This window comes from Chiloscyllium plagiosum, unplaced genomic scaffold (assembly GCF_037043375.1).
Source record: "Chiloscyllium plagiosum isolate Xiang-an unplaced genomic scaffold, Cpla_swu_hap1 HiC_scaffold_22, whole genome shotgun sequence".
In the NCBI taxonomy this organism is placed as follows: Eukaryota; Metazoa; Chordata; class Chondrichthyes; order Orectolobiformes; family Hemiscylliidae; genus Chiloscyllium; species Chiloscyllium plagiosum.
In genome coordinates this window covers 40,687,426-40,709,826 of record NW_028270160.1, presented here as the reverse complement: position 1 = coordinate 40,709,826, position 22,401 = coordinate 40,687,426, and the positions used below count along the sequence as shown (strand labels likewise).

The following is a 22,401-nucleotide window of genomic DNA, read 5'->3' as shown; positions in this document are numbered from 1 at the left end:
AACTGGATATAAAAGATTCAATGGCACTAGTTAAAGAAAAACAATAGAATTTCTTGATGCCTTAGTCAACATTACCCCTCAATTAACACTAGTAGAACATATCGCTTGGTCTGCTAACTAATTGCTATTGCTGATTTGTCAACAGATTTTCCGTAAAAAAAAGTCATTATATTGTAAAAGTAATTGACTGGGAAGCATTTTGCAACATCCTACAGCCATGAAAGGTTCAACATAAATGAGTTATTTTTATCTTTCAAAGGGTTCAAACTGGAAGCATCAAGAAAGTGGTGGTGCATGTGCTGCATGTTGGACTTTGATTACCAGCAGCATTCCATCAACTGAATGTAACTCTGTGCAGTTTGTTTCAAAGCAACTATCTGTCTGAATGAAAACTATTGACTCTTATGAAATTGAAATACAATGCTCAAACTTAGAAAATTCTAAGTTTGGAATTCAGACCCACCAACATCGAGAGAAAATGTCACCTTTCTAAAGATATATTTCGATAGGGCGTAACCAAGCAATGTGTTAAACTTTGGAATTCTATAGTGGTAGTATAACTACAGTGTTTAGAATTTGTTGTTTTCCCAATGGCAATCAACAGTTGTTATTAAGTAAGATATTACTCAGAACTAGCATCCATGGAGAACCAGAATTAATGCTTTGAGTCAAAACTGAAAAAGGGACATATTCTGAACATGAAATGTTAGGACTATTTCTCTCACTATAGATGGCATCAGTCCGGCTGAATTTCTCCAACACTCTCCATGTTGTTTCAGTTTTCCAATGTTCACAGTGTTTTGCCTTTATCTATGAGGCCAATTTCTGTTTGATTCTGATCCTGACTCTCTAGGCTTTTTATAGAAGTCTATACAAACAAAATCGGCGTGATTCCAACAGATGTCACCATCCTGCAAGCTGCTTCTTCTGGTGACATATGTTTAATTCAACAGGCAGGAGGTTGGGATACACAAACAGAAAATCTGAACATCTGAAAGATGGTTTGCACTACTTATATCACGCTACTGCTGTTCCCCCAATAAAATGTGGGCAGAGTGTTGGAATTGAAAGGAGCCCCAATATTTGAATGAACTTAAAAACATTATTAACATATCAAAAAAATTGAAATTAAAAAGTAAAAGTATTCAAACCTATTACCTCCATTTTCTAATGCAAACAAACGGCTGAATTATAGCACACAACGTAATGCATTTTCTTTCAATTTTGCACACAAATGCAAGATAGGTTCCTCTTCTTTCAACTTCTCTTAAAAAAGTATTAAAACAAAGCTTAAAGAAAACTAAAATTTGTCTGTGGTATAAATGTAAATACCGCACAAGTCGTATTGAAATACGATAGCTCAAAATTTATTTTGAGAATAAATGTGAGGCTTTCAGCATTGAGCAATTTCACAGCAATTTCAGACATCAGTATACATCCAATTAAATACGGAAATTTAGAAACTGGCCCAAATCTGTTCTATAGGCTGCATTATAAACGTACCTCTGACACACTAAACTTTAAAATCAATGTTAGGACATTGAGTTGTTTTTACTTACTGGTTGTTTAATAAACTCAGCAGCAAAATAGTTAAAGGCTTGTGGAAAACATTAATGCTGTGATATAACTCTCAACTACTGCCAAATGTCTCTGCTAGCTCTGAAAATTTTATTTTGCAATTTTAAAAACTGAAAAAAAAATTACCTCATAATTCTTCTGTTTCTTTTAATTCCATCTTAATTTCTCTCTCTTTATTTAGTTTCCTGTACACAATTTTACATTGAATTAAATATTCTAATTACACTTTTTAGTTCAGAATTATATGATCCTAGTAAGATTGGTGCAAGAGTTAAACTGCTGTTTGTCCTGTATGCACGTGCCACAAATCCTCTGCAGAGGGAACCTCTCTAAAAATGATCTCTAGCAACAGCAAGTGGCTTCTGAAAAAGCCTTTGATATTTCCGAGGCAGTCAGAAGAATAACAAAGAATATGCACCACTTCAAGTCTTGTGGCACAGTAGTTGGGTCCCTAACTCTGGGACAGAAGTTCCAGATTGAAGTCACAAGCCAGGATTTGTTGACCATGGATATTGTTTAACATTGACTCATAGAGTCATAGAGATGTACAGCACGGAAACAGACCCTTCAGTCCAACTTGACTATGCCGACCAATCAAGACCCACCTGCCAGCACCCAGCCCATAACCCTCCAAAGCCTCCCAATTCAGAAACCCATCCAGATGCCTTTTAAATGTTGAAATTGTACCAGCCTCCACCACTTCCTCTGGCAGCTCATTCCACACATGCACCACCCTACGTGAAAAAGTTGCCCCTTAGGTGTCTTTTATATCTTTCCCCCTCACCTTAAACCTATGCCCTCTAATTATGGACTCCCCCATTCCAGGGAAAAGATCTTGCCTATTTACCCTATCCATGCCCCTCATGATTTTATAAACCTCTATAAGGTCACCCCTCAGCCTTCGACGTTCCAGGGAAAACAGCCCCAGGCTATTTAACCTCTCCCTATAACTTAAATCCTCCAACCTTGGCAACATCCTTGTATCAATTTTCTGAACCCTTTCAAGATTCACAACATCGCCCCAATAAGAAGGAGACCAGAACTGTATGCAATATTCTAACAGTGGCCTAACCAATGCCCCGTACAGACTCATCATGACCTCCCAACTCCTGTACTCAATACTCTGACCAATAAAGGAAAGCATACAAAATGCCTTCTTCACTATTCCATCTACCTGCAACTCCGCTTTCAAGGAACTATGAAGAGGCTGATAACCAGGCCAGGAATCCTCCCATCACCTCCTCACCATTTTCCAGAAGGAAAAATAATGTGAGAAAATATTTGCTAAAAAGAACACTGACCAGAGAGTATGGCCTATTACTTAAACAAAGCATTAGCACAAGCAAAATTTAGACACAAACCATAAAGTCGAGACAGATTGCTGAAGGCTCTGAACTTGCAGAGGAACTTGATTCCTGTTTTGCAATTTCAACCCCACTGCAATGCATTATTGTTTAAAAGTGCAATGTTTCTTCATTCGAGAAATATCTACTTTAACAAAGTTTGTTCTGAAATGAAATAATGCATTTCCTGCTCAATTTGGCTAAAATACTGGCACAATCAGAGTACCATGAAATGGAGGGATTCCAGTGTGGTGAACAACGTTATACCCATAGAAATTAGAAAAGTAAATGAAATGTTTAAAGTAAATGTTGAGATTTGAAATGTGTTGCAGTAGTTTAATAAACTATTTCCTTTAATAAATGCTGAAATTGATTTGTAAGCCTTTTTTTGTGAATCCATTTGTCAAAAAGTTAGCATTTTCATGATGAAGTACAAAATAGCAAATTCTAGTTAGAGAATAAATTCACATCTGGTTAAAACTCTGTTCAAACAGACTTTATTAACTGCAAGAATATCATCAAATCATCTTTTATTGTAAATTGGTCACAACCCAAACATTTTAAGTCAAAGTTTTCAAGGATTTTGAAGACATACATAAAATTCAAAGACTATACTCGATAAATATAATTTCAGTAGAAAGGAAAATGTATCAAGGCTGTTTTGCTACAAGCACTCAGCATTTAGTGAAAATAGCAGAACTAAAGTGTTTTGTGGACACAGTTGTAATAAAACACACAATTTCACTAACAAGAGATGCAGAGAAATACTGTACTCACTTCATCCTCTGTTCAATAAATGCCTGTTTTTCTTTGTGTTCTTTCATTGCAGCTAATCTAAGTTCACGCTTTCTCTTTGTCTGAATAGTCATGTCATATGCTGTCAACTCGGGAAATAATATGTTTAGATTAGGAGTCTTCTCTCTGAAATACAAAATATAAGACTAAATGTTTAGATCATAAATAGCAAACTAAAAGCCAAGTAAAAATTGAAAAATATGCAGACGCTGTAAATCAGAAACAAAAACAGAAACAGCTGGAAAGTCTCAGCAGAGTCTGGCAGCATCTGTGAAGAGAAATCACAGTTAACATTTCAGGTCAAGTGATTGTTCCTCAGAATGGGTTAATAGCTAGCAGCGCCCTGGATTTAATTGATGACATGTGTACATTTTGAACCATCTGATAGGCAGTTTATGAATCCAGCCACAACTTGTTGCAGAAAAGAATCTTCATTATAGTATCAAATTGGAGCATAATAAGAGCAGTGGAAGAAGTGAGTTGCTTCGTGCAGCACTATGCAAAATTGGAAAGAATATTATGATTGCTCTTCCACTGGCTCGAGCTATCCAGCAAAGCATGTAATTCAATTATATTCATGCTTTCATTTACCTAGGAATATTAGATATGCTTGATAGGAATCCTGCACCCCAGACCTTCTTAGTCTGGGAAGAATCATCTTTTTTCTCTTCTTGCATTAATTTCTGCTTTAGTGTTTTGAATCTTTGGCGCTCTTTCTCATCAGAGAAACTTAAACTTGATCCTGTTCGGACATTCAATTGTAGTTTTTCAATTAATGGCATTTCTAAAAAGAAAATCAAAGGACAAGTCATGAAAATGTAACATCATTAATGCGACATGTCAAGTTACAGGATATAGATAACAAGCAACTGTGGATCTTAACACTCTGGATACTGAAGGTACACAGCATATGGAAACTCATGGATACAGTATCATTACAAAAACCATTTCAGATATCATGTTTGCTACTTAGATAGCACACACTACATTCTATTAACAAAGGAGGTGTCTCAAACATGTTGTGAATGCATATACTAACACACAACAGTTTTGTTTACTCAGTAACCCAACTCAGTTTTGACTGAGATTTCTAAACAGTAATAAACAGAGACAAATTGTTTCTGCACAGACAGGAAAAGAACATTTAAGTCAAAAACTTACTTTCAGCCCAAATTACAAAGCAGAGTTTCACTTGATAGACTGCATTATATTTTTATTTAACATTATTTTTAAGACTTCTAAGATAGATGGAGAATTATAGAGATTTAAGGCACAGAAGAAAGAAAATGGGAACATTATGTGGTGGCCTAAAATAGGCAATCTGATCCTACTCAATGATTAGATACTGAGCTCCTGATAACTACCATCCCCTTAGGGAAAAACACTCACCTCAATACACCCCCTAATTTTATGCTTCCTACTTATTGACCTCTCTGCTTTGTGGATTAGGTCTTTCTGATCCACTTTTTCTAGGCTCCTCGTAGGTTTATGCACATCAATTAAATCCACCACCTAAGAAAGCAATCTCACCTGTCTAATCTTTTATCACAGCTGAAATGATCTGTTCCCGACAACATTCTCATAAATTTCTTCTTGTTAGATCGTACTTTGCCCATAATGCAGTGACCTGAACAGAATATAGTACTCCAACGTAACAATAGTTTTATATATAGATTCAGCAATACAGCATGGGAACAGAGCCTTCGGTCCAATCATCCATACCGACCAGATATCCCAGCCCAATCTAGTTCCATTTGCCAGCACTTAGCCCATATCCCTCAAAACCCTTCCTATTCATATACCCATTTAGATGCCTTTTAAATGTTGTAATTGTACCAGCTTCCACCATTTCCTCCAGCAACTCATTCCATACCTGTGTGAAAACATTGCCTCTTAGGTCCCCTTCAAAATTCTTCTCCTCTCACCCTAAACCTATGCCCTCTAGCTCTGGACTCCCCCAACCCAGGGAAAAAGACCGTGTCTATTTGCCCTATCCATGCCCCTCATGATTTCATAAATCTCTTTAAGGCCGTCCAATGCTCCTGGGAAAACAACCCCAGCCTGTTCACCAACTCTATCCCTATAATTCAAACCCTCCAGCCCTATCAACATCCTTGTCGATCTTTTCTGAACCTTTTCAAGTTTCACAACATTCTTCCAATAGGAGGGAGATCAGAATTGCACACAATATTCCAAAAGTGGCCTAATCAATGTCCTGTGCAACCACAACATGACTTCCCAACTCTTATACTTTATTCTCTGACCAATAAAAAGCATACCAAATACCTTCTTCACTATCCTATCTACCTGTGAGTCCACTTTCAAGGAACTATGAACCTATATTCCAAAGTCTCTTTGTTCAGCAGTATTCCCCAGGACCTTACCATTAAGTGTATAAGTCCTGCCCTGATTTGCCTTTCCAAAATGCAGCACCTTACATTTATCTAAATTAAACTCCATCTGCCACTCCTTGGCCAGCTGCCCATCTGATTAAGATCCCCTTGTAATCTGAGGTAACCTTCTTCTGTTTCCACTACACCTCCAATTCTGATGTCATCTACAAACTAACTGTACCTCCTAATTTCACATCCAAATCATTTATATAAATGACGAAAAGCAGTGGACCCAATACTGATCCTTATGACACACCACTGGTAACAGGCCTCTGGTCTATGCCTTGGCTAATGAAGTATACATAACGCTTTCTAAGCCACCTTACATACCTGTCTTCCTGCCTCAGGGGCTCCAAGATAGCTGTGCTGCTTCATACTTCTAGTATTGTATTATATATTCCCTTGCTGTGAATGCCCTTCCTAATTGAATCACCTCATATTTGTTGAGATTGTATTCCATTAGCCGCTGACCAATACATTGATACTTTCCTGCAGTCACAACATTTTTTTCTGCACAATGAACCACATGGCCTTCTTTTGTAATCTGAGCACATTTTTGAAGGCATGCTGTCTACGCTTAAGTTGAAATCATTTATATAGGCCACCAAAAACCAGGGAACTATATTTTATACAATCTGAAGTACCTGCTAAACCTGACTATTACTTACGTTGTAATTTCATTGTATAATTCAAACCTAACTACTGATTAGTTTCCATTCAAAACACAGCATTGTTGCTTATAATGCCAAAGTGTATATTCTAGAGCTGTTTACATGAGACATACCACCTAACAATAATAATACTCAATGATCTTCTGTGAAAAAAAATAACGTTTCTGTGAATAGCAGATTATAGCCAGCTAATTACATTAAAAATGGTTGGGCCCCCAAATTGCAACTACATCAAGAACGTGGAAATGGTTGCTTTTGGGTGGAATGGAGATTTAGACTGTTATAACAAAACAAATGGCACTGAAATATGAAGAAGTCACATTTCAGCCAGGCCACTAGATGGAATATCTCATCCTGACTGAAACACACTTCTAATAGAGACTTCTACGAACTAAACCATCTTCCACAAACAGACAAAGAAATTATGACAATGGAAGCATATTCCAGGGGACCTCAATTATAAAAATATTGTGCAACTTCATACTTGATTTGATGTAGCATTCATTACTATGTTGAGTATGCTTGGTTTAAATGTGTTATAATGTTAAAATGATTAAGGTTTGATTCTGTTGCTGTAAGGAATTTTCGTACAAATTCGTACAAATGAATTCATATCCAGCAGAATTTGCGGGTCAAATCACAAGGTTGAAAAAACAATTTGCTTTCCCTTTTCTTGTCTCTGATGACTGAATGCTCTACCTTTAAGATTTTTGCAGCTATTGACTTTTGCTGCAGGCAACCTCCAAGCTGAAATGCTTGCATTAACTGAGGTTTCCCAGGTGACAGCAAAGCTGTGGAAAAAATAAGGCTCCACTCTGCACTGACATAGTACCAATTGATGTCTAGCAAAAAAAAATTCAGATTGGACAAGAAAATTGAATGGAAGTGCAAAATACAATGACAATTATTCCTCTCAAGTAAAATTCTTGACAGTAGTTTCACCAGCTGTTGGGATATTGGAGTTCATATTATAAATGTTTAAATTTGTAAAACAAAATGCAAGCAACCCCAATGTACAAGAAAGATGAGATAAATTTGTAAACACAGATATCATTTTCATGAGAAATTTAAATATTGCACAAGACCATTTTCTTTGTCTTACATGTAAATTATGCACTATCTATACTGGAATTGCCTTACTTCCTTCAGTAATCAAAATTCTAAAGCACCAGGCTCTCTCACTAACAGTTCAATGAACAATGTGAAAATATCATTTCTTCAACGTCTTCAGAATTTGCGGGTTGTAAATGCTCGTATTTACAATACTTTGTTTTGAAAACTTATAAGTTGTGTTTATCCATTATCAATCATAGATATCTGATACGACTGCTGTTGCTACCTTTCCCATATTTGTGTGTGCTTCAAACTTCTCTCAGCAACCAAGAAAGCAATTATAGCCTCGTGGCCCTCTGTCAGGCTATGATGTTGAATATTTGCATTCCCTACTGCTATTTTATTCTTGCCAATACATTTCTCTGCCCTGAGAGACTTGCTCTTTTTTATTTTATCATGTGTGCATTTCTGGCTAAGCCTAACTATTGTCTTTACCTAATCGTCCTGGTGGTGATGAGCCACTTTTGGAATCCTACATTCCATCAGATGCAGCCTCAATACTGCTCAGAAGAGAATTCCTGGATATTGATTCCGTGAAAGTGATGAAATGGAAGTAACATCTCAATATAAGATGGCATGCTTTTTTTTTCAATTAATTGGATCTGGCTTAGCTGGCTCAGCAGCATTTATTGCCTATCCCTTGAGAAAGAAGAGTTATAGGTGACCATCTTGAATTCCGCAGATACACCCATAGTGCTGTTACTGGAATATTTTTTGCATCTTCTGAAGACAGAAGCAATTATTTGTTCATTTCATCCAACATTTCCTTATTATTTACAATGAATCCCAAATCTCACACTCTTGAGGGGCATCACTCACTTTAATTAGTCTTTTCTTTTCAAGTACCTGTATAAACTCTTGTTATTCATTTTGACACTTCTAGCAAGCTTTCTCTTATAATCTAATTGCTTCCTCCTTGTTAACCTGTTAGTTATTCTCAGCCACTCTTTATATTCTGACCAATCATCTAAACTGCTTCTCATCTTTGATCAGTTATATGTTGTTTTCCTTAGATTTGATGCTATCCCTGAGTCTTTTCTCTCGTCCCTTCCTGCCCTTCTCTGACCCTCATTGTGCATTTACTGTCTTCCTCTCTTATTTTGCTTCTCTTAGACGGATCATATCTTTCCACAATTGATCTCTTGCCTCCAATATTTAGTTTGAAACCCTCAATAATTCCTTAGTTATATCCTTTGCAAGAACACTGGAGCCCCAGCATAGCTCAGATGTAGTACAGCTGCCACTTTTCCCATTACTGGTGCCAGGGAATCACAAACAAGAATCTAATTCTTTGTGTCATGTATTCATCTCTCTAATTTTATGTACCCTATGCTAATTTTCAAGTGGCTCAGGGGGTTATGGTTTTTAATTTAGTGCCTAGCTCCTCTTTCCTAGTTCTACTTATGTTGTTAGCACCTACATAAACTACAACTATGATCCTTGATGACCTCAGAAGTAAGTCAAGCTGAATCATCCACTCAATATGTCTTGTTGAAGCTGGTTGGAAATGATTCACCTTCATCTTGCATTAATTGTTGATGAGGAGGATATTTAGGTTGTCACCCCCTCCTGTTCAGTTGGTTGCTGGATCCTTTAGCTCCACCTCTTATGTGCTGCCACAGCATGCTTATTCTAGCTTAACCCGATTGCCATCTCATTTTAAGTTATGCCTGGAGTTGCTTTTGGTATATGCTCCTGCATGTTTCATTGACACTTATGAGTGAGGGATATGCCAAGCAATGAGGTTACAGATTGCAATTGAATACAGTTCTGCTGCTGCTAATGCCCATGATGTTCTGTGGATGTTAGAAGTTTGAGCCTTTAGATCTTATTGAAATCTACGCCATTTAGCACCTATGCTTGTGTTATATAATATCATGCAAGGTATGCTAAGTATGCCAGCAGGACTTTGCCTTCATAAAGACTTTGGCAATACCACTCCTACCTGTACTGTCATGGAAGATGCAATGTTATGGGTAGATTGGGGAAGATGAAATCAAATAAGTTCCTCCCATTTGGCAGATAGGGATCAAATGGATCTGTCTGTGGTTAAATGTAATACCAGGCCACTTCTGGTGATTGCTATTGAAGTCCCTTACCTCTGTGCCCTCGTCATCCTCAGTTGATTCCTCCAAATTTGTTCAGCATAGAGGAATACTGATTCATCCAACAAGGAAGTGTAGTAAGTGGAAAGCAGTCAGAGATTTCCTTGTCCATGTTTGACCAGGAGCCATGAAGCTTCATGATGTCCAGAGTTAATGTTTAGGACTTCCATGGAAATTCCCTTCTAACTACATATCACTGTATTGTTGCCTCTGCAGTATCTGTCCTATTGTTGGGGCAAGCCATACCCAGGCATGGTGGTGATGTCTGGGTTACTGGGTGTAAGGTTTGATTCAGTGAATATGACCAAATCAGGTTGAGGCTTGACTACAGTTCTACTGATTTTGGTACAAAATTACTAAGGAAGAAACAGAAAACTGAAATTGCCAGAGAAACTCAGCAGGTCTGACAGCATTTATCAACAGAAAACAGAGTTAATGTTTCAAGTCTGGTGTCCCTTCTTCACTCATAGACTCGAAACGTTAACTCTTGTCTTTTCTCCATAGGTGCCAGCAGACTGGCTGAGGTCATCTAGCAATTTCTGTTTTTGTTTGTTTCAGACCTCAGCACCCACAGTTTTTTGCTTTATAATAGTAAGGAAGACTGTGGAGGCTTGAAAGGCAGGTTATGCCATTGCTCATTTCCAGTTCCTGAGTTGGTTCCAGGTAGTCTGTCTAGTTTTACTCCCTTTGACTTTTCTATTTGACTTTGCTATAATGGGACAGCTTGATTGTGATTTCAGATGACAGTTAAGAATGAATCAAATTGCTATGGATCTTGAAGTAGGCCATGTTGTATTTTTCTTCTATGTGTTTACTTGGTAAATAAATATCACAACTAACCATATACAAAAATACATAGGCTCATTTCATAAAGGAGTTGCAAAGTACAAAGCAGCATTACACAGTTGGAAAACTCGTCTCTGTAAATGAGTTGATCATTTTCTCAAAATACAGTCTGGATCACAAGACACAATCCATCATTTCCCCTTCAGAATTGGATACAGTGAAACACACAAATATATTTTGGTGATTGAGGACAGGTATAATATTGCAAATTCGACCAGCTTATAAAAAATTCTCTAAATGATTTAATTAATCTTTTTTTTCTTAAATATAGAAACTGGTCATGATTCTGCTAATGAAATAATATCGATACATTCAGGAGATTTTGGCTAATAAATAAGTCAGGGGAAGTGAAGTGGAGTCACATTAATCTCATCTAATTTCTAATTACGACAGTGACCTGGAATCTCTCTCAAAAGGAAATACAATGGGAGAGATATATTTACAACAATACCATTGAAGAATATTTCTGATTTAATGGGGTTGTCAGATAAAGTGTAACAGAGTCATACAATGGTTAGCATCCAAGAAATTTAAACAGAACACAATTGGTTCTTTCTTTCCTTGTCATTAAAATATTTTAACAGACTTTAGAACAAGGTGTAGCTATTGATTCTAACAGAAAGATGAAATACCTACACCTGAAAGAAGGAGGAAGGTTAAAATAGACTATAAACAAGTTCACATCACATTCAAGATATAACTTAGGTTAAGAAGGATACTTTAAAGAATACAATTACACTATCTATTTTTCCACTATTCACCTGTTTAATTCATAATCTTTACATGATGAGATACCAACATTTATAACATACATCATAAATACACGATAGCAAGGTTACATTATATATTTGCATCCAATGAACATTCACGATGAATACAGATAGTGCTATCCACTAGGTTTAAGTTTTATTCTAAAACCATTTGAGCAATGTTCATTCAGTTATTGATGTTGCATGAGCCCCCCAGTTTTGTTCCTGTCTTTAAGGGACTACTGCTATTTACACTTGCAAGTGAATCAGCTTATTACTTGGACTATTTTGAACTCACTGCTAACATTCATCTTTTTCCAGACTTCACTGACAGCCTTTCTAGGTAGAAGCCCCCTGTCTACCTTTTTCCTGTAATCGTCAATGATAAGCTGCGCCTCTTGCTGCAGTGTGGTAGCAAATCCTGTTTACAAAATTGAAACAAACAATCTTCCATTACACATGAACTAAAGAAAAATGTAGCTCCTTTACTAACTCCACGGAAATCAGCTCTAATGGGGTTATAATTTCAATACCATTTCTAGTACAAGTAACAGTAACAGGTTATTTGTATTACAGATTTTGCATTTATTGTGGTTTTAATAGTCCACACATGATTTTAGGTGAAGAAATTAGATGCCACAATGTTAAATATTTCCTCAACTATCCTCCCATTACCAGAAGATTTGAAAATATTGCAATGTGCAATTAAAGTTATATTCTTAGATAATTCATAGCAATTTGGGAACAGGAAGGAGTAGCTCTTCAAGCCTGTTCCACCATTCAATGAGGTCAGAGCTGATCAAGTTGTTATAGTACATATGTGTTAAACTTGTTATCAATACAAAGAAAACCTCATCATTAAAAATTGCTTTTCCCCACACTTTTACCATTGACTTTAGCTTTTGAATAGAAGAATGAGCAATTCTGTCAGCAAATAACTTCAAAGCAATTTCCACCAATGATTATTCATAGTACAAATGAAGACTAGATCACTGAAATTATGCTTAAATAAACAGCTTGCTAATATCTTAATGTCCTTACACATTACTTTCATCTCTACTGTCTAAAAAGTGTAAATGTAGACCAGTAAGTGCTAATGATTGGTAGACATCTAACTTCTATTGACTGAGTTCAACACATTTCTGGATATTATATTCAGCAGTATAAAAATCCTGATATCATAGTTCACTTTTTACCCATGTTATAATCAAGCATGTTAAGAATGTTTTACATGCAAAAATAGTCTCAGCAACTAATTAACTACAGTACATATGAATTTAAGATATATATTAATTTCTCACGCTACAACAATTACTACATTCCCAAAGTACTACATTGGCTTTAAAACATTTTGAAATGCCTTGAATCCGTGAAAGCTGCTAAATAAATAATATCTTCCTTTTCTTATCACCATACAGTGCTCACCAAAAATAATTTTCTTCTTTGGACATAAGTCAAAGAGTGTGGTGCTGGAAAAGCACAGCCAGTCAGGCAGCATCCGAGGAGCAGGAGAATCGACATTTCAAGCATAAGCCTTTCATTAGGAATGGTGACGAAGAGCTTAAGCTTGAAACGTCGAATTTCCAGCTCTTTGGATGCTGCCTGACTAGCTGTGCTTTTCCAGCACCACACTCTTCAATTCTGATCTCCAGCATCTGCAGTCCTCACGTTCTCCTTGTTTGGACATGAGCAAATATATATAATCCATTCAGATATGGCATTTGTCTTTAGAACACCAATCCAATTTACAACCAAATCAAATATATCTCAACTTACAACAGTGTATCAAATTATTACCAGTAAGTTGAGAAATGGAAAGCAATTTAAACACAATTTGACATCCAGAACCTGGCCATGTATTGTGAGCTTCTCCATCCTTTACAATTAAGAGCTAAAATGATGTAACTTTATAAAAGCATGTATGAAAAGGAATCAGTTAGATTTGAGAAGAAAGAAGAGCAATACATTATTTATAAATTATAATGTTAAGCACAGTGACTTATGTGTATCATAATAGACAATTTGAATGTGCAAGAGAAATGTAAAATTGACTATATTTCTTACAACGACAAAATTCTTTTAAATTTTGACATTGATGAAACTGGGTTTCAACACCATCCACAAAAGAACTCGGTCAAATAGTCTCAAATTATATTCTTTGTCTTACAGATAACTGGGATAATAAGGCACTTTTCTCATTATTGGAGGGGTCAATAACCAGGGGCATACATTTAACATAAAAGATAGAAAGCTAAGAGGAGAGTTGAGGAGAACTTCTTTTCATTCAGAGGGTGGTAGGAGTCTGGAACTTACTGCCTGAGAGGGTGTTGAGACAAACATTCTCATCGCATTTAAACAGCATTTGGATATTCACCTGCATTGCCATAGCTTCCAGAGCTCTAGGTCAAAATCTGAAAAATGGGATTAGTGCAGTCAGATCTTTGCTGACTGGCATGGACACAATCGGCCTCTTTTTGTGTTGTAAACATCAATCAGACTATGATATTGTTCACTTCAGGCCATGTTTAATGAAGAATTGCAAGATATACACAAATCTCTGATAAAGTGAGGAGACATTTTAATACTTCTGAAAATAAAAGGAGAACATTTCAGGTCTCTGTGCTTTTCAAATGATTTCCTGTTCTCAATGGGATTTCCCTACCAAAAAGCATTGTTTTACAATTCATGTCAAATTATAAATTAGAATTGCAAATAAGACTTATATTTCTCTGAACAACTTTTGCAGGATGATTAAGTGAGTTTCATTCTAAGTATCATGGCAGAGGATCATGGGGATAGGGGTTCAAAAGCAAGGGCAGGGGCTGGATTTCATCTCACACTCCATCCTCCGCGGATGGGACAATGAAGGCTCCCCCATCTGGCAGGCAGTTCACCCTCATCCCTGTTGGCTATCTTCCAATCTTGTTCAAGCAAATTAACACCTGCCTTTGCTATTTCTTCTGTCAAGGATCTAATGCATCCTTTGCAATACTAGAAGCATTCATAAAAGAAGCTGCCATTATATCCATGGTACATGTTTCTGGTGTTTCTTCCACTGCTAGGATGTAAAATCATACTTTATTTGGACTGTTTAAAGAGCTTTTCTGCAAAGTTCTAAAGGTTATTCACCAAAAATCCTTAGACAGCAAATTTCAAACCCATAATCACTTCCAGCTCAGAAAAGACAGCAGATAAATAGAAACACCACCAGCTGCAAGATCCACACCACCTTGCCTCCCCGCCAAAGGTTGCTCACCATCCTGACTTGGAAATATATCACCTTTCCTTTGTCACTGGATCAAAATCCAGGAATAATGGTCAAACTATAGCAAGTGGACTGCAACAGTTCATGAAGGTAGCTCACACCACCTTCTCAAGGGCAACTTGGAACTGGTCAGCCAGAGATGCTCATGTCTCACGAGTGAATTAAAAAAATTGTTTACATTTTCAGCCTTGGTGACATTTGAACTGGTAATTTCTTTTTTTTTCATTTTGTCCTGCTCCTAATCTTAACACAGTCAGCTTTTCACCTGCAACACAGCAGAGACTGTACTGTTCTCTTCTCTGAGGAAAACTGCATTCTGTAAATGTCAGCTTCCAAAACCCAAAGGATGAAGCATTTAAAATAATGATTCAAAGAGGGTAATGTTTTTCAATATATCTCAAATTCTCTCCTGTACAGTGAGAATCTTTCAAAATGAATTTAAAATAGAATGTAAATACACACGGCAGGGTGAATAAAGAAGAGCACAAGAGATTTAGAACAATATAAAAGGGGAGCTGAAAGCTTAAAGAAATTGAAAATGTCTTTATGTGCATATGAAATTAAGCCCAGTTCCTCTGGCTACACCAGCCCAAGGCATAGGAACTGAGTGTAAAGCATGGTTGCAACAAAGAGGGAATCAGATGTAAAATAATCAACTGCCCGATGTGGCAGCACATAGCCAGATGGTGTGACGACCATACAGACAATCTCACTGTGTAAAGCGATTTTGTCTTTTTGATCCTAGTCCAACACTCCCATTTACTCTATTCAGTCGGTTTACCCTAACTATGGTCTCCAAAGTATAAATGCAGTCACTTTCCTTCCTCCATTGAAACAGTGACTGTACTCAAAAGTATCTCAATGGTTGCACTTTAGGACCTCTTCAGGATAAGAATGATGTGAGCAAAATGCAAGTCTTTACTTTGACTCTATCCATTCTCATCTGATTACTTGCTTCCAAAATTCTTTCTCTGTATTTATATAACAGATAACTAAGACTATAAGGAAACTAGTGATGGTAATTAATTGATTTAACTCCCAGAATATAAAAGGGGGGAGGGAATCAGTTAGTACTGGGGAAGAGATCTATTGGACTGATACAATCAATAAATTCTCTGCACAAAGGAAGCCTATGACTCTTAGTTTCTATTTGACCATCCTGGTTAGAACCTATTAACACACTTTCTCTGTCTTGCAATCTGCCCATCTAACACCTCCTCTGCTTGTTCTTATAGGAAGCTCAGTTTTTTTCATTGCTGCTAAAGTGGCAGTCATTCAACCCACCCAGAAGCGTTCATCCTCCTCTTCTTGCTAACATAAACAAAGTTGACATAGCTTGCAGCATTAATCATAATGTTTACAAGACTTGTTTTAATTCCCTAACAGAAGTTTGCACCTAACCCTCGAAACTACAACCTTATGTCTCACTTGAATGTAGTTTCCAGGATCCTAGAATATGCCCTGTAATAGACCAGGGCAGATCCCCTTAAAGTATTTTAAGAAGGTAGCCTGGATCTTAGCTTTTTCTTATTTTAAAGACAATGTAGAGTGCTGTGTTCCAGGTGCAATTTGATTGATCAAATTACTCGACATTAAGCAAACCAAATTTATTCAAACACTATAGTTAAAATACAACAAAAGAAAGAAGAACTTAGAACAACTCAACTCTAGTGGAAACCTTAACAGAATAATAGATACAGTAACTAATACTAATTAACTGTTCCAATATAGGAACATCCCATAAACACACCTCTTGGCAAAATTCAGAAAGTGGATATGTCTCACGGGTAACCCAGAAGGAAAAAACATCAAGAGAAAACTCAGAGGGAGTAGCAGCCAGGAGACACTTACTGCAGCTTCCAACTCTATTGACACTCCAACAGCAACTGCTTAAAGCTAAACTTAAAAATCTTTTAAAAAACTAGAAATCCCGGTCTGTGAGAGCTGAGTCACACCCATTCAGGCTGCTTCTATTGTCCCAACTTTAAAAAAAAACTCAAGGCCTCAAAAGCTGCTTGCATTATCATGGATTGCTCAGCATCTCTTACTCAATCTCTCCCTTAAAAGAAAACAGGACAAAATATGCCTCTTGATGCCATAGTATCCCCATTGTCCTTGCAATATTACTCTGCACTCATTAAGCCTACAATTTCCTGTGCCACTACCTTGAGTTTGGTCTAGTCCATAGCACCAAGAGTACATGGATCATAAATCATCAATATAATGTTGCTGTGGCCACTGATCATCTGTCTGGTGCAGAGGATAAATAGCAATGGCAAAGGATCAGATAGATAATTAACTTTTAATGAAAAGAACAGCCAGATGTGGGTGTCAGTGGCTGAGTCAGGAAATATTGGTCATTCTGAATTGCCCTAGAGAAGATGGTGGTGAGCTGCAGTTCATATAATGAAGGTACACCTGCATTTCTGTCAGGGAGAGAGATTGAGGGTTTTGACACTATGACTGTGAAGGAATGGTGATGAAATTCTAGGTCAGATTGGTGTGTGGCTTGGAGTGGCCTTCCCTGTCATTCTAGACAGGAGAGGTTTTGAGTTTGTAAGTTGCTGTCAAAGGTGTCTTGGTGAGTTGCTGCAGTGCAGCTTGTAGATGGTATCTATTGCTGCCACTGTGCATCAGTGGTACAGGAAGTGAATGTTGAAATTATTAGACGTGGTGCCAATCAAATGGACTGCTTTAATGCTTTTGGGGCTGCACTCACCCATATAAGTGGAGAGCATTCCATCACATTCCTGATTTGTGCCTTGTCATGGTGAACAGACTTTGGAGAGACAGGAGGTTACTTTCCTGATACAGAATTTTCAGCCTCTGACTGTTCTCCCTCCAAATGCTGTGTAAGACGAAAATAAATAGGTCAAGTCCTACAAATTGCTTTGCTACTCAATTCAATTGGTTATTTCCACACTGCAGCTGCAAGTCAGAATTCCATATTGCTGAAGAGCTAATGTACTTTATTCAATCCCAGTTTAAGATTCTGGAAAAAACTGGTTTTGAGCATATCAAATTGCTCATTTATGCTGAATTTTAAAATTAATTTAACATGCCTGAGTACCTTAAATAATTAATCTGAATCATAATCTGAATGCAACGTCCAGACAATTTTAGTTCACATAATGCGTTGGTTTTGGTCTGAGCCAAAACAGCTGTTGTACCTGTAAATTTGGAGAGAAGTGTAATGCAATTGCTTTAATACTATTTGTTGGACACTCTAACATGTATCGCTGTGGTCATTTTGAGATACACTATTGCAGATGTTTTAATGCAAGATCAACTTGGAGTTTATATGAAGTATAAACTTGCCTACGTCAGTTATGTTTTGCAGAAGCACAAATTGACAAAGAATACACTAAATTATAGAAATTTGCTTAGAAGTATGAACGTAAAGAATGCAACTGAAAGCATTCTAAAAATAGTAGTTAAACAATTTAGCTGATATCTCTGTATATACACCGAGTATGTAATAATCTTTTATAGACATTGATGGTGCGATTTCTGGCTGTACCTGTATCATGAGCAGATAAACTAGTATGTTCAGCTTTTGCTCTTATTGGCTCTCTGAGGAAAGCCTGGATCGCCATTAATCCTTGATGCATTATAACTTCAGGAGGAAACTCTATTGGACATTTTCTGAGGTTGAGTGCCTTCAATGAAGTCAGATTACCTGTTAGAAAATCAATCAGTTCAATAAAACATCCTGAGTTTAAAAAGAATGTTGTGTCTACAATTGCATTCCTGACTATCTTGCTCCTGAATACAACATCAACACTTTTTAAAATAAATAACTTGTGATTTTAGTTTTATTTCAGCTTGTTTTTGCCGGTGTGGAGCAGACTTTAGGCTCAAAGTAAAGAATTTCAATACTGGCAAGTCAATATATTTTGACATTGACAATGTAAGATGATAGTGCAGGAGAGAGAAAGAGAGAGAGAGAGAGAGAGAAAACCTGCACATTTACCGCCTTTGCTGTTTGAATTCGTGTATCGCTGGACATCGGAGTGCATCTGGGAAAATTAACAAACAGTGAAATTCACAACTAATCTTGGAGGAACTGTTGGGCGAAGTTCACAGCACAGAATCAGATAAGTTAATTGTTGTTTTAAGTCTGTCCAAGAGAAAGGCTGCAGTAGTGTGTACAGTGGATTCTTTCTTGATTATATGCTTTTGGAGATAAGTCTCTTGATTAAACTTAAAATATAAGCCATAGCTATTAATTTAACCTGGAGCAGTGTTCGTAGAGGAATAAGACAGTATTATTTTCTGGGTCTGTAGATTGTGAAGGAGCAAAAATGGCCTTTACAGTGATATGTACTTCTTGTCAGATGTGGGAGTTTAAAGAGAGTTTAAGGGTTTATATCTGCCATAAAGGCTGTTGGATGCGAATCTTATCAGATCGAGTGGATCGGTTGGAGAGACAGATAGAAGCAATGAGGATTTTGCAACAGCAACAGTATGTGATGGATGGCAGTTATAGAAAGGGGGGAAAGTCTCAGATACAGTCACATAGATGGGTTAACTCCAGGAAGGGTAAGAGAGGTAGGCAACTAGAGCAGGAGTCTTTTGTGGATATACCCATTTCAAACAGGTATGCTGTTTTGGAAAATGTAGGGGGTGATGGATTCTCAGGGGAACGTAGCACAAACAGGCAAGTTTCTGGTATTGAGACTGGCTCTAATGCAACAAAGGGTACGTCGGCTTCCAAGAGATCAATTGTGTTAGGGCATTCTGTAGTCAGAGGTACAGACAGACGTTCCTGTGGCCAGCAGAGAAAAGCAGAATGGTGTGTTGTTTCCCTAGTGCCAGGATCAAGGATGTCTCAGAGAGGGTGCAGAATGTTCTCACGGGGGGAGAAGAGCCAGCAGGAGGTCATTGTCCACATTGGAACCAACGACATTGGAAGGGAAAACGTTGAGACTCTGAAGGGAGGTTACAGACAGTTCGGTAGAAATTTAAAAAGGAGGTCCTCAAGGATAGTAATATCTGGATTACTGCCAGTGCTACCAGCTCATGAGGGCAGGAATAGGAGGATAGAGCAGATGAATGCATAGCTGAGGAGCTGGTGTATGGGAGAAGGATTCACATTTTTGGATCATTGGAATCTCTTTTGGGGTAGAAGTGACCTGTACAAAAAGAACGGATTGCACCTAAATTGGAAGGGGACTAATATACTGGCAGGGAAATTTGCTAGAACTGCTTGGGAGGATTAAAACTAGTAAGGTGTGGGGATTGGACCAGGGAGATAGTGAGGAAAGAGATCGATCTGAGACGGGTACAGCTGAGAACAGAAGTGAGTCAAACAGTCAGGGCAGGCAGGGAGAAGGTGGGACTAATAAATTAAACTGCATTTATTTCAATGCAAGGGGCCTAACAGGGAAGGCAGATGAACTCAGGGCATGGTTAGGATCATGGGACTGGGATATCATAGCAATTACAGAAACATGGCAAGGCTGGCAGCTGAATGTTCCAGGATACAAATGCTACAGAAAGGATAGAAAGGGAGGCAAAAGAGGAGGGGGAGTGGCATTTTTGATAAGGGATAGCATTACAGCTGTGCTGAGGGAGGATATTCCTGGAAATACATCGAGGGAAGTTATTTGGGTAGAACTGAGAAATAAGAAAGGGATGATCACCTTATTGGGATTGTATTATAGACCCCCCAATAGTCAGAGGGAAATTGAGAAACAAACTTGTAAGGAGATCTCAGCTATCTGTAAGAATAATAGGGTAGTTATGGTAGGGGATTTTAACTTTCCAAACATCAACTGGGACTGCCATAGTGTTAAAGGTTTAGATGGAGAGGAATTTCTTAAGTGTGTACAAGACAATTTTCTGATTCAGTATGTGGATGTACCTACTAGAGAAGGTGCAAAACTTGACCTACTCTTGGGAAATAAGGCAGGGCAGGTGACGGAGGTAAAAACAATGACTGCAGTTGCTGGAAACCAGATATCTGGATTAGTGGTGCTGGAAGAGCACAGCAGTTCAGGCAGCATCCGAGGAGCAGTAAAATCGACATTTCGGGCAAAAGCCCTTCATCAGGTGACTGAGGTGTCAGTGGGGGAGCACTTTGGGGCCAGCAACCATAATTCTATTTGTTTTAAAATAGTGATGGAAAAGGATAAACTCGATCTAAAAGTTGAAGTTCTAAATTGGAGAAAGGCCAATTTTGACAGTATTAGGCAAGAACTTTCAAAAGCTGATTGAGGGCAGATGTTAGCAGATGAAGGTACTGCTGGAAAATGGCAAGCCTTCAGAAATGAGATAATGAGAATCCAGATACAGTATATTCAAGTTAGGGTGAAAGAAAAGGCTGGTAGGTATAGGGAATGCTGGAAGACTAGAGAAATTGAGGGTTTGGTTTAGAAGAAGAAAGAAGCATATGTCAGGTACAGACAGGATAGATCGAGTGAATCCTTAGAAGAGTATAAAGAAAGTAGGAGTATACTTAAGAGTATATTCTTGAAGACAGAAGCAGGTGAATTTATTATGGGGAACAAGGAAATGGCAGAAGAGTTGAATAGGTACTTTGGATTTGTCTTCACTGGGGAAGACACAAGCAATCTCCCAGATATAATAGGGCTGAAGGACCTAGGGTAACAGATGAACTGAAGGGAATTTATATTAGGCAGGAAATGGTGTTGGATAGACTGCTAGACCTGAAAGCTGCTCAGTCCCCGGGACCTTATATCTGCATCCCAGGGTATGTAAGGAGGTGGCTCTAGAAATCGTGAAAGCATTGGCAATAATTTTCCAATGTTGTATAGATTCAGAATCAGTTCCTGCGGATTGGAGGGTGGCTAATATTGTCCTAATCTTCAAGAAAGGAGGGAGAGAGAAAACAGGGAATTATACACCGGTTAGCCTGACGCAGTGATGGGAAAGATGCTGGAATCAATTATAAAAGATGAAATTACAGCTCATTTGGATCACAGTAACAGGATAGGTCAGAGTCAGCATGGATTTATGAAGGGGAAATCGTGCTTGAGTAATCTTCTGGAATTTTTTGAGGATATAACTATGAAGATGGACAAGGGAGAGCCAGTGGATGTAGTGTACTTTGACTTTCAGAAAGCCTTTGATAAGAGATTAATGAGCAAAATTAGGGCACGTTGTATTGGTGGCAAAATTCTGACTTGGATTGAAAATTGACTGGCTGACAGGAAGCAAAGAGTAGTGATAAACGGGTTCCTTTCAGAATAGCAGGTGGTGACCAGTGGGGTACCACAAGATTCGGTGCTGGGACCACAGCTGTTTACAATATACATTAATGATATAGATGAAGGTATTAAAAGTGCTTTCAGCAAATTTGATGATGACACAAGTTGGGTGGCAGGGTGAAATGTGAGGAGGATGTTATGAGAATACTGGGTGACTTGGACAGGCTAGGTGCGTGGATGGATGCATGGCAGATGCAGTTTAATGTGGATAAATGTGTGATTATCCACTTTGGTGGCAAGAACAGGAAGGTAGATTACTATCTAAATGGAGTCAAGTTAGGTAAAGGGGAAGTACAACGAGATCCAAGTGT

The 22,401-nt window shown here is 37.8% G+C and overlaps 1 protein-coding gene across 3 annotated transcripts in view; it reads right to left on the bottom strand.

Annotated features, from left to right (window-relative positions):
• LOC122561386 (leucine-rich repeat-containing protein 27-like) overlaps positions 1 to 22,401 on the bottom strand; it is a 73,223-nt gene that overhangs the window by 14,404 nt on the left and 36,418 nt on the right. For all 3 annotated transcript variants that reach the window (XM_043713150.2, XM_087998980.1, XM_087998982.1), the window contains 3 exons: positions 18,379 to 18,537; positions 4,308 to 4,500; positions 3,699 to 3,842 (listed from right to left, as the gene is read on the bottom strand). In XM_043713150.2, the coding sequence (XP_043569085.2) occupies positions 3,699 to 3,842; positions 4,308 to 4,500; positions 18,379 to 18,537 (496 nt within the window). The remainder of the gene's footprint in view (positions 1 to 3,698; positions 3,843 to 4,307; positions 4,501 to 18,378; positions 18,538 to 22,401) is intronic.